Raw genomic sequence first — 13,056 nt, forward strand, 5'->3', positions numbered from 1 at the left:
TCCCTACAGTGCGCAGAGAGACCTGGCAGTGTTAATTCAAAGACCACATGCTGCAGTGATGGTCGTGTGATGCTTTAGTGATGGAAATCCCTCACCTGCACAGCTCGTGTCCATCACAGAGAACCAATGAATACTGAGCAGGTAGCATCTTAGAATGATCGGTTTATTGTCAAATTTCTGGCAAAAAAACAGGGAAAGAAAACAGATTCCCAATGGTTGTTCATATAGTGAGGAAAAAAAAAGTGAGAATATAGATATTCTAGCAGAAGGAAGAATAGGTGAAGCTTCTAGTTGCGATAATTCTATGAAAAATTGATGTATCACTCAAGGTATTATTATGGTTACCAACAATTCACCATAGAATTTTGGAGAGAGATTTGCTTACGGATCAGGTTGTATGTGCAAGCAATGCAGCACATGCTGCTGCATACCCAGAGTCCAGTAGTGTTCATTAGGTACAGTTAACCTCAGCACAACCTTGCTGAAGTTAATTGAGGTCAACAAATTTGCACAGGTATGGCTAAAAGAAGAACCTGAAAATGGAGCTCCTTAGAAAAAAACATGTCTGTGTGAATATTGCTTCCAGCTTTGGAGGCCTGTTCTGTCTTCTGCTTGCTTTCTTCTACATCAGCTGGTGAGGCCAAGAGGTCACAGGTATGTGGAATCCACAAGAACTACATGGCCCTGGAAGCAGTCAATCAAAAGATGAGTATGCAAGAAAGCCTTATCACATTACTTCCAAGGATAAGGACCACAGAGAAATCAATTTGAAAGGTGTGTCAGGAACAGGAATATGGTCAGATGTAAGCATGAAATTTTGGGAGTGGAATGTTACAATGCAAAAAACATTTTAGTTTCAAAAAGGCCCAAGTTATCACCATGTGTTGATAATGTCAGGAAATCCAACAGCTCAATTTTTGGCAAGCACAGGCAGGAGGAAACAGCTCCAGCCCCAATGAAGCAGCAGCAAAGTTCCTGCATTAGGCGCTGTTTTTTTTTTCTGTTGAGAAAGACCTTTCACATCAACCGAAAACACAAAGGCCAATTGGCTGAGCAAGCAGTCAATATTGCAGGCAGAAAGGATCCTGAACCGGCAAGTACTCGAGCAGATAATATCACAGACGTGAATCTGGGAACCAGATCTTCCATGAGTGTAATCGAGCAATCTTTATTTTCCCTGGGGCAAAACCCAAAAAGAACATTAACAAATTGTACCCTGTCATGTAAGTGTCTGAAGACACTTCTGTAGTAGATACCATGTTTCCATTTCCGGTCATTGAGTGTACCGTGAAGGCCAACAGTAGAACAGAATAGAGAGGACGGTGTAAAATTGTTCTATTTAGAAGCTGTGAGGGGCACATTTTTGGATTAAGTAGCTCTGTATGCTGTTTCTCCTCTGCGACTTCAGGCAGGATGGATCCTGTGTGTTCACTGCTCATCCAGCCAAGCCTGATTAGTCTAGTCATTCAAAAACACACCCTTCCAAGGGAAAAAAAAAAAACATCCACAGGCTCCTACTAATGTGAATTACTTGTAATTTCTCCTCTTCTTCAAAATCTAGGAGGAGTCATGAAAGGACCATGGTCCAGAATGAGGCCTTAGTTCATTTCTGTCTCAGAGGGTGGGTTTGCATCCTGTTGGATGGACACTTTTTGCCTTCTGCATTATTATTATCTACATCTTTACTATTTATTTACTATTACCTATTAATAAGATTAAACCATGGCTAGCATGTAATTGATCCCTTATGCTTAATAGACTCGTCTAAGTTCTTCTTGCCCACAAGCCATGGACCATTCTGTGGTGTCCTTAGTTTCTCCAAGCAATTTTCTGTCCTGTATAAAATCCATAGCAACTTCTATTGCCAATTTTTCTAGGTATTGTAGATAGTTGTTCTCAGTCTGCCACTGTTCCAGGATGGGGTTTTGGCCCAAGTGACCTTCCTTGATGCTACACTTATGGATTCTGGATCATTTAAAAAAAAAAAAATCCTTAAAGAATTTCTAACCTTTGTCCGCTTTTTTCTGCTTGTAACTTTTCTCCCATCTTGTATTACCCAGTTTCCTCCATAAGGGAAAATGAGACCTTACGAAACACCAATTATATGTACTATTGATTGCGACTAACCTTTGCTTGCACGTATTATATGTAATTTGGCAATGATCGCTTAAAAAGCTTCTAGTATTCAGTCTGCTAATTAACAATTATCCATCATAATGAAGTCTAGAAGAGAAGTGTTTGACGCAGTATCTTTGTGCTATAAGGTAAAATTTATAACTTTTAGAACAATTCTCTGCAAAACCTGTTTTATTACATCAAATTGGAAATAATAGGTTTAATTTATTGCAGAAAAGATCCTGATAAGTAGCTTAGTATATTTGTTTTGTGCTCCATAACGGAGTCCAACTTAAGGATGGGTTAACCATGTCAACTCATGGATCAGTCGGCTTTCAAAAACTGGCATTAATAGTTCTAAGAGAGGTAACAGATAATGCTGCTAATACAGTGTATCCCATTTTCATCTCCTTTGTCCTTTCTGAGGAGATCATCATCACCGACTTTTTCTAGTGGGAACAATTGCTTTAGATTTCAGGTAGGAACACTAAGTTTCATTCTGCAGTAATTTGTTTTCTCTTTCTTTTGACAGAGATATCTGACTTTGGTGCATAACCAGCTGAAATGTTTCATTCTTTTATGTTCTTTGTTGTTTTCAGCCTGGCCATGAAAAATCCAGTTTCAATTCTTAGTGCATATAATGTCCCAAAGCTGACCCCTTACGTTTTCAACCTGTGTTCTCTAGTATATTCCCTTCAGTGTCTGAACAGTGATGACACCTGCCTGTAAGTGAGCATCTGGGAAAGCTGCTAGATGCAGCTTATACCACAAGGAAACAGGGGTGTATAAATCAGACCAGCCATCCTAAAATGGGTGGTTGTAGAGGAATTGAATTGTAGTATTTGTTTGGCGTGGTCTGAAGGTACCACTCTGTTTTACTATTGTTTTCAAGGCATTTCACAGCATCTCAGTGTAGCTGGAAAAGTGACCCAGTGTTTTCTAGGCTGGCTGCACCTTACACCCTAATTGTGTTAACCAGACGGACACAACTTAGAGCAACTTCTCTCGAGCTGACACAATAAAACGTGACCGGATATCAGATATCCTCCCCAGTCCTTCAGTAGGAGGTGTTGGCCCAGAAGTGGAAAATATTTGTGAGATGAGCATGCTCTCTGAGTACAATTACTGCTTTCTTCCATGGCACTGGGGAATATGCAGCTCAGTTACTACCAATTTAACCTTGTGGTTGCTTATGTGGCCCATCAGAAAATGTTCCGCTCCGTATTCAGCAGAGATTCTGGCTCTGTGAAAGGACAGTTTTCATGCAACCTTTTCAAGACATATGTTTGAAAATACATTATTTGATCACTCAAACAAAAAAACAAGAGCAATGGAATCAGGAGAAAGGTGAAAAAAAACCAACTTATTTTTATTTTCTAAATAAGGCAAATTTCTGTTCGGATGCTACTGTTCTTCCCTGGGAAGGGAAGGGTCCCAGCCCATTGACTGAGTTCTAGGATGTTTTCCTTTGCCTTATCTTGTGTCCACTTAAACTCATTAGTTAAACTTTCTCCATAGCGTGAGATCTATTATTTATGCAGGAGAATCCCATCACGTTTTATAATTTTTTTACAGAAAGTGGCATGTGCTTTTAGGAGAGCAGTTCAGTGAACTATGTTTTCAATTTCAGGAATTCCATTTAGGGTGCTCCTTTTCATATTTATGGCCTCAGCTTAGCAGCTAAGTGCATGGACTATACACTTGGGAGGTTTGTTTTAGCCTCCAATTAGGGAAACTGGTGCCGTAGCTGAGGCAGTCAGCTTTGCAGACCAAGGCTGCGTGTTTGCCAAGCGGGTTTGCAGACCTAGCCGTAAAATTAGTGCTCTGAAACTCATATTAGCTTTTGGTGAAACTTTATACTGAAAGCGAGACCTCAAGCCCATTAGAGAGATTAGAAAGAGCAGATTTATAACTTGCCTGACTGCCTGAGAAATGTTTCAGGATGCAAAATAAAATGGGAATTTGCAGACACAGGTTTTTCTGTCGATACTTAAATGAGACTAATCCCTCTTTTCATACAAAGTTGTGCACCTATGCACATTGTTATCTGACCAACACAGCTGTAAATTTGGGGTGTTGTATTTTCAGAAGACTGCAGAGTCAGTACACTTGTTTACTGTATAAAGTATGTATAAAAGATGTAGGCAAAGAAAAAAAATGCAGGAAAGGTTCCTTCACTTTTTTTTCCCTGTTTATGTAATTATGTTTCCTTATGCACTTGCAAACAAATGCCTCTAGTCCTTTTTAAGCAACTTGCAAATTATAAGCGAGCTGTTACATCTTATGTGAAATGTCAAAAAATTATGAAGTCTTATAACATAGGAGTTGTTTTCCTTAATTCGTTTTTACATTGTTCAGTATGTTTATTATGTGCACTATTTTAACTAATTGTGTGTTCATGGCACAATCAGAGACTCCACCGTGGAATAAATATGTTGAGTAAGTATCCTTGCTGGTTTACTGCTGCCCTGTCTTTACCTTGTCCTTCCTCTTCCCTTTGTTACATTTTCATCTTGTGTGCTGTTGTCTAATTTCTTTCCGGTAGTACCGACCATAGTATCTGTCCTGGCAAAATGTTCTTCCAGGTGTTTGTTGCCTGTGAAACCTCCCTTAGTTAGTAAACTGTCCGTTTTTAGCCTACCGAGCTCATACTTCTTGCTAAATGCACCTGCTATGCTACATCTGAGTGAAATCCCATCTGAGGAGAACTCCATTAGAAAGTGGCCAGCCTTCCACAGTTCCCACGCAAGAGATTCTGTGATCGGAGACATTAGAATAGGCTGATGGATTTAAGTTGAGCTATTTCACAAAAAACCTCCTGGACATACTCAGTTCTGTCCTTAAACTGAAACTTACTGAAGCGAAAGTTTCTTTTGGAGTGAGTGCGTCATGAGATGTGTTCCCCTGAAATCGTTTGTAGGCATACTTCATAAAGTGTAACATTGCCTGGGAACAATTTTATGGGATTCCTGTCTTTTTAGCTTGTCAGACCTTTAGAAAAAACAGCAAAAATAGCATTTGAAGGGTTTTTTGTTACAGTGTTTTTTTTTTTTTTATTAAAAAAGTATAATGGGCTTCAGAAAGCCCAGTTCATTTCTTGAAGTTGCTTTAAAATATTCCTCTTAGAAACAGATACCAGATGCACAAGCTAATCAACCTACAGTGCATTAAACAATTATTTTGGCTCATTGAACCAATCAGAACACACTTTTTATTTTTGACTGACATACGATAAACACAGCCATCTGCTGCTCCATAGCCTGGTGGTTGGTCTACTCAGGGTTGTAAGGAAAGACAGTAAAATGCCCTTATTTTAGGTTTAATAAAATCACACAGGGCACATCTTCTAGGCCATAAATTGCTAATTATAGACAGCACCGAACCAAATATTTCATCTGATCACAATAACATCATAATCCCAGGATGTTTCATGTGTTTCTGTGTCCTGTAGTACCCTCAAGTATGTCTGTGACTTTCCTTTCCCCCTGATGTGGTCCTTTCCCTATTGAAAACTGTCATACAGTATCACAGCCCTGATATATTCAGCTGAAACATGGACATCTCATCCATGTGAGTCAAAATTTGGTCAATGGATCTACAGTTGGGAATTACAAACATTCTGGAGGAAAATATCAAAGTGCTTGTTGTGTCTTCTGTAAGCAGGAAAATGTGGATGATGTTATCAGTGTATCAAGCAGGACATGCAAGAAATGTAGAACAAAAATGCAAATGGACTCACACAGCAGGGACTGAAAACTCCCATGTTTTCTCTTCTCCTATGTCCCCTCATACCTCTCAGCTTTTCTTCCTTAAATGAAATAAAAGGCAAGTACTTGGAGGAATGAATTGTAATTCAAATTGATTAATATTGGATTTGGAAAAGATATTTTTAATCCATTTTGTTCTGCTGTTCCAGAGACTCACAGGGATACAGAACAACCTTGTGAAAATATTCATCCTAGATCTTCCTTTAAAACATTTTCTTTATCATTTTGAAAAAAAACGAAAATCAGTTCAACTTCCCTCTGCTGATTTTTTATTTTAAATCCTGACTTCTGTTGTTAAAGAAGCTGTTCAGTTGCTGGAGGACTTTGCCCGATCCATTTAGAATTAGATGATGATTATACAATCAATTAAACCATCTGACATGCTGAATAAACACTAGTACTTTATCATTTTAATGAGCTTATGTACCGTTAAGTATTTTTTTTTTTAGTTTTTCGCATGTGTTTTCTGCATGTATTACTGAATACACATGCTTGAAGAGACTGTCACAGGGGTGACCTATATTTGAAATACTGGAGCAAAACTAAACAGGAGCCGTGAAAAGTCAGATACAAGATAGCGCTTAGGTGCGTGGTCAGAGAGGAGGTGTGAGAAACGTGTAATGCCCACTGTTGCACAAAAACTGTCCTGCTAATCTTCGTGTTAAGATGCAGCATACTGAGTTTTTATGACATGTGTGACTATGACGTGTTGTGTGATATGATGGCAGGGGCCTGAGGTTTGCTACTAGCTGCCCAGTTGCAGATCAGCGGAATAAAACTAGGAGAAAACATTCCCCTTTTATGCATAATGAAGTTCTTCCTTATGTTACCACATTTAATTGCTTCTTTTTTTACCAAACAGGAACCCAAACTGTTATAATGTTTTTGTGTATGATGGCACCATTATAGCTACTGATGTTTAGGGACTGAACAGAAAACTCAGGCTAAGCGTTTCCAGTGAAAGCCCCTAACATGATGACGTATGAGATTTGTGGTTTATGGGCTTGGTTTTTAATAGGCTTTGATATCATCTGCATCTTCATTTAGAGAAAGGGGGTAGGGAATGCTGGTGATGGATACCAAATATTTTTTATTTTTATTAAGATATGGCCTCGACTCCCATTGGGTCTGATGTTTCAGGTAAAAATATAAAAAAAGAGGTGTTTTATGCCCCGAAGTACGTCTCTGATGAGGTAAAGCCCTGGGTGGATACAGATCTGAATGTTGTAAATATTACTGTCCTCCACAGAGAATTTTTAAAATTTTATTACAAGTACCATCTGTATTACAAAGTTGCAAATCATGTTCTATCCAAGATCATCCTAGTCAAGAGGGTGTTGGTAATAAACAACTTATCTTACTATGGGAAAAACACTCGTGTCTCTTTTACTGTCAAGCAGGTCAGAATTATTACATGTAGTATTTAGGTGGAAGTTGCCTTACTCTTTTTCAATGAGGTGGCGTTCTGTGGTTTAAGTCTGTGGATAGCAGAGAGGTTGCAGAAATACTCTTTTTGGCTAATTAACCCAAGTGGTGACCTTTTTTAACCTGCTGTTCTTCAAATGTCCTGGGCAGGAAGAGATGAGAGGTATGAGTGGAACAACCACCCTTCTTCACGTGGGAGAAACAAAAAGGAATGTGGCATAACCCATTCCTCTCTCACTGGCAGTTGCAGGCAGAGCGTCTCAAGTCCCGTTGCTCAGCTTAGCAGCGTAGTGTGCTTGACTTAATGAGTGAGGATTCATCCAGGTACAGCCAGTGGTGAAAATTATCTTCATCCTGTGGCTGTCATGAGCGCTTTCCCATTTCTTACGTGTTCCTTGGCCCACACATGAAGCTGCTCGTACACAGCCCAGTGCTGCAGCCATGACTCACGTGAGCAATCCCAGTGAGATGGGCAGGAGTGTCTCATGTGAGTACGATTGGGTTGAGCGTGCCTCTGCCGTTCCTGCTGTCTACTGCTTGCTGATGCTCTTGCTTATCTCGGCCACTTTATTCCCCAGGTACACTTTCACTGGCATTTACACTTTTGAGTCATTGATAAAAATATTGGCAAGAGGATTTTGCATGACTGAATTCACCTTCCTTCGAGATCCATGGAACTGGCTGGACTTCAGTGTTATTGTCATGGCGTAAGTAGCACTCCCTTATATTTTTCAAGACGGCGATACTCAATAGCAATTAAAAAAAAATTGCTTGTTTTCGCCACTCAGATTGTACTAAAAATGAAACAATGCTGAAGTGTATTAGGATGGAGGTTTTTTTCCTGAGTGGTTTTAGAGAAAGAAGTCAGAGGAACTCTCAGTTCTGTTCTCTCAATTCACTAGACTACTTTGGAGAAATTATTTACTCTCTGTGTGCTTTACAGAGAGCTGTTTGTAAAATATCCGTACTAATACTTGTCTATCTAATGTAGTTTTGGGAAGCTTCAGACCCCTGAGCAGAAAGTGTTCTAAGTGTGACTGAACATCCATGAATTTAAATCCCTATTTATACCTTATCTATCCATAGCACCGCCAAAGATTTTTTTTGAGTTCTTCACAATCCCTCTTCACCCTGAAAGTAATTACTGTTTTACTACAACAGAGAATTATTTTAAAGGCCTCTGAATCTTGTTATATATCCTGGGAATAGAAATTTGCCCCCCAACCTGATATTCCCCTTCCGCTGTACCCCTCTATCTAGATTATTAGACTTCACTCAGGACATGTGGGGTTCTGGTGCTTTGAAGGACCTGATGGATTTGTGGCATCAAGACAGCTAAAAATAGTGGGGGTAGGGGATCAGTCAGCCAGTGCTTGCAGTGGACACAGAGTCAGCCTAAGCTCTGGTCAAAGGCGAGTGTCTGACACTGTCAGTATCTCTAGCTGAGCTGGAAATCCATATTTTCTTCACAGTAAAAGAGAGAAAAGCACAGGAAGAGCATATGTCATCTTGAAGTGGAAGCCAGTATGATGCCCTGAAAGGCCCCGTTTCCTAATTATGGAAGGATTTATTTCGATCTCCCTGTATTTTCTGTTTAATGATCACAGAATCACTGAATCATCTGATTGGAAGAGACCTTTAAGATCATCGAGTCCAACCCTTCACCCTGCACTGCCAGGGTCCCTAAACCATGTCCCTCAGCGCCACACCCACACGGCTGTGAAACCCCTGCAGGGATGGGGACTCCACCACCTCCCTGGGCAGATCCCTATATTCTGTTCTGGTGTTAGTGTAGTTCTCACTACCATCTTTAAACGCTATAATTCACAGTGTTAAGTGAGGTGCAAGCCTTTTAGCACCGGTATTTGAGCTGAACACCTGGACCTGTGCTATTTGAACGGAACCAAAATTAGAAAAAAATATTCAACCCAACTTAGGTCAAACACCAGTGAGGACCACTGAAGTTGATAGCACAACTCTTCTAGAGTGCAGGTATCAGAGGAAATATTCAAGGAGCATATGGAAGATGCTCTTAGATATATGGTTTTGGTTTAGGTAGTCCTGCAAGGAGCAGGGAGGTGCATTCAATGATCGTTATGGGACCATTCCAACTTGAGATGTTCTATGATTCTGTGATTCTATGATCATTAGTAGCATTTAGCAGAGAGGCACGAAGATGTGTAAAATCTACGTGAGCTTCACTGGGAGTATCATTAATTTTAGTGGGCTTTGGATCAAAGCCAGACCTAGGCCAGATCCTGGTATCTGTTACTGCATTCCTATGGCTTTGGCTGAACTGACATCTGGCCATTGTGATAAGCTTTTAAGAAAAATGCAACGCAGATGGGGAGGAGTTTTGGAGGTCAGCACACATTCGGTATTTTTCTCAGCTAAACGTTTCCTCAAGCAGTGCTAAGTGCAACATTTAGAGGCAGAGTAGAACAGCACAAAGTGTCACCAGCCTGCTCTCCTGTCCATCAGACGAGTGGTAAAAGCAGGGTACAACACTCAGTCTGTGAGTTAGGATGTGAGTTTATTTGCACATCTCTGAATTCAGCACAACACAGAGAGTTTCTGTGCGTGGGCTGCCTCTATTCTACAAGGAAGGAGGTTTTTGACAGTGAGGCAGGAAGGAGCAGAGAAAAGGACAAGCAGAGCCATAAGGCAGAGCCTTGGCAATGCATCTGCTCCACCTCATCTTCTTAGCTCGGGGAGAGATTGGGGCATCACTCCCTGGCTCTGCAGAATTCTTCTGGGACCGTGTCATTTACTGTCATTGAAATCTGAGTCTGAACAGTCAGTGTTGGACAAGGTCTGGATATCCCTTAAATTCTGTCCACATCATCTCTGGGTGTTTGGGGCTTAGAGAGCTGGAAGGATGCAAAGGTTTAGACAGACCTTGAAGTGGACAGTTACACACAGGTGAATTCACTCCCTACTGGAGGTTCCTACCTTCCTGGAAGGAACCAGGATTTGGTGCCCAGAGGTTGTGGGCTTACACCTCTTTTTTCTTTTCTAACTCTAGACTTGAATGCCCACTCAGTTCTCCAGCCCAAGGATGCAGGAAAACTTCCTTAAGGCTTATTAATGAGAGGCTCGAGTGTCTGTGCTTTCTTTCCTAGCTACATTTCAATTTTCTTTCCAAATGGTATTTCTTCTCTTAGGTAGAAGATCCCTAAAACAGGGGGGGCCTGGAACTGCAAAAAGTCAAGCTTCTCAGCATCAAATTATAGCAATGGCTGCACTCTTCAGAACCAGCATCCATTGCTATTGATTCTTACGTTAAGGCATATTATACTCACATTTTTAGAATAAAAAAAGAAAAAGAATAGGAATTCTGGAAAATTGGAATTCTAGAAAAGAAATGGGAAAGTGTTTTCCTGAGCCCATAAGCAGCAGTGAGAGAGTTAAAAGTGACTGCAGTATGATCTTCACATGTACAGTGAAACCCCCTTCCCAAGTACGCAAGCAGCAGGTAGTACGGAGTGTTGGATAATGGACTCTGTTCTGATACCGTTTATGCTTCATATAAATCCAGTCTGCAAACAATTTGAAGTAAAATTGATCACGCAGGTAGCTGTGGTTTTGTCTTTGTTTGTGGCTAGTGTGATGCTAGAGGTATTTCTGTACCTGGAAACAAAGATGGCATGATGGGAAAACCTGGTAAGGGGCCATAAGATTTATATGGACCGAGGGTTTTGAGCTAACAGGTGGGTGTTACAGTGGAAAGACCACCACTTGCTTTAGAGTTATTGCAAAATAACTTCTTAGCTACTCTTTTGGGCAGAAACGGCACGGATTGGGGCACAGAGAGTAGTTTTACATAACACACTAGGGAGTGAGAAGTGCTGCAGGTCTCCAGAGCTTTTCTCCCACCCTGTGCTAGCAGACACAGCCATGGCTTGTGACCCTCTGTGGGGCCATGGAGGGGTTCAGGGGGAATTATGAAACTGCCCCTGTTTAGATAACTCTTTTCCAGACAAGCGAGTATTTTCCAGGGCAGGCAGGGGAGGAGCAGCTGTAACTCTGGGTTGGAAATTGCCCTGCCAAAAGCTTAAAGATAATAAGCAATTCCTTGGCCAACAGGAAAATTTGGGATGGGAATTCCAGTTGCTTCTCACTCTGTGATATGCCCAAAATAAATCTTAATTAACTACCGTGAACAAGAAGCAGTGTTATTTATTTCGTGCGCTTGTTCACACATTAATGATGTGTTTTTACAAATCTCTAGCCAGCAGAACCATACTGCCATGCCATTGCTTCTTCCCAAATTGTTTTTTTCCACTGTTGCATGCTGCGGAGGAGTTTGGGAAAGAAGCACTAGGTTAAACCTGGGAAGGAAACAGATTCCCCTTTAAGATTATGAAGAGAAGGAGTATTGCTCTTGCAGGCTATAATCGGGATTAGTAGGTATGGAGAGGATGCTTTGTGGTCCCCAGAGGCCTTTGCATGAAGCCCACTTAAGCAGGCTTTGTAAAATACCCAGGTGAGTTTTTTTAATGTGTAAAAACAAATGACTCGAAGAAGTAGAATATGTAAATGAAATTTAATAGAAATTTAATAGTGAAATTGCAGGGTTCAAAAGCTCTTTTGTTCAGAAGACTCAGTGGTGACCATGCTTTTACTTCATACCAACTTGAGAAGATGATTTTGTACAACACTGATAAACCCAAACTCATTCCATAACTGATCCTCCCGGGAGCATTTAGCTCAGTTGTGACATGGGTCTCTGTGATGACCAAAATAGGCATGGCAGAGAAGAGCTGGGATTGGTATTTTAATCGCAAATAGGTTTTAGTAGGATTGCAATTATATTCATTCAAAATCTATCCTCCTGCAGCCAAAGGGAATGGATTTGATGTACAAAAGAAAATACAATTTTAAGCATCTCTTGAAACCAACATCTGCTTTACCACAGAGTGCAGCATGTTAGAATAAAAAACCCAGTAGAAACATTTGGACTGATATTTTCTGATGTTGTCCTATATGTAGTTTGCAGAAGCTATTATGTGAAAATTACTTGGAAATTTGAAGCTTTTATTTTTTTTTAAAGCAGCAAAATAACTCTTAATTTTTCCTATAACGTAAAGAATTTCTTGTTAAACTACATGATGATAAAATCTTTGAAGTATTTATAGCTGAACAGCATGATAACAAAGTTCAACTAGCAGTTTTAAAGTATTGATGCCCATTAGAAAAGCTTAATAGTCCAAGAAACATCTGAAATAATGTGCATTATGAAAAACCCGGGACAAGTGGCATCAAAGAACAGCCTCAAAAGTGGATGCGCCTCTCATTCGGCTGCATTTGCTCCTGCTATGTATGAATGCATTCTTCATGCAGACAAGTCTCATACTCTATTGTATAATTCCAAATAACTGTGACTTAATTCTACAGGTATGTAGGAGAATTTGTGAATGTAGGCAGTGTTTCACCTCTTCGGACTTTCAGGGTATTGAGAGCTTTAAAAACTATTTCAGTAATCCCAGGTAAGAAGCCCTGATCCTTACGTTTTGGCTCTCAGCTACAAGTGATTCTTTCTCTGTCTCTCTTTGTCCCTTTGACTGTTGTTTTTTTGCTGGTGTTTTGTCATTGTCTGTGTGTGACTTTCCCTTGTTACAGATACATAACTGAATTTGTGGACCTGGGCAATGTCTCAGCCTTACGAACGTTCAGAGTACTGCGGGCGCTGAAAACAATCTCAGTCATTTCAGGTGAAAATCAGGTTAAACACTCCGGCTGCAGTTAA

The 13,056-nt window shown here is 40.4% G+C and overlaps 1 protein-coding gene across 1 annotated transcript in view; it reads left to right on the top strand.

The window, feature by feature from the left end:
• The window catches only part of LOC104499353 (sodium channel protein type 5 subunit alpha-like), a gene marked incomplete at its 3' end in the record, with an annotated part of 107,083 nt that overhangs the window by 3,108 nt on the left and 90,919 nt on the right, over nucleotides 1-13,056 (top strand). The window contains exons 3-5 of the mRNA XM_010142846.1: nucleotides 4,465-4,554; nucleotides 7,886-8,014; nucleotides 12,930-13,021. Coding sequence (XP_010141148.1) covers nucleotides 4,465-4,554; nucleotides 7,886-8,014; nucleotides 12,930-13,021 — 311 coding nt within the window. The remainder of the gene's footprint in view (nucleotides 1-4,464; nucleotides 4,555-7,885; nucleotides 8,015-12,929; nucleotides 13,022-13,056) is intronic.

This window comes from Buceros rhinoceros, unplaced genomic scaffold (genome assembly GCF_000710305.1).
Source record: "Buceros rhinoceros silvestris isolate BGI_N320 unplaced genomic scaffold, ASM71030v1 scaffold9669, whole genome shotgun sequence".
Lineage (NCBI taxonomy): Eukaryota > Metazoa > Chordata > Aves > Bucerotiformes > Bucerotidae > Buceros > Buceros rhinoceros.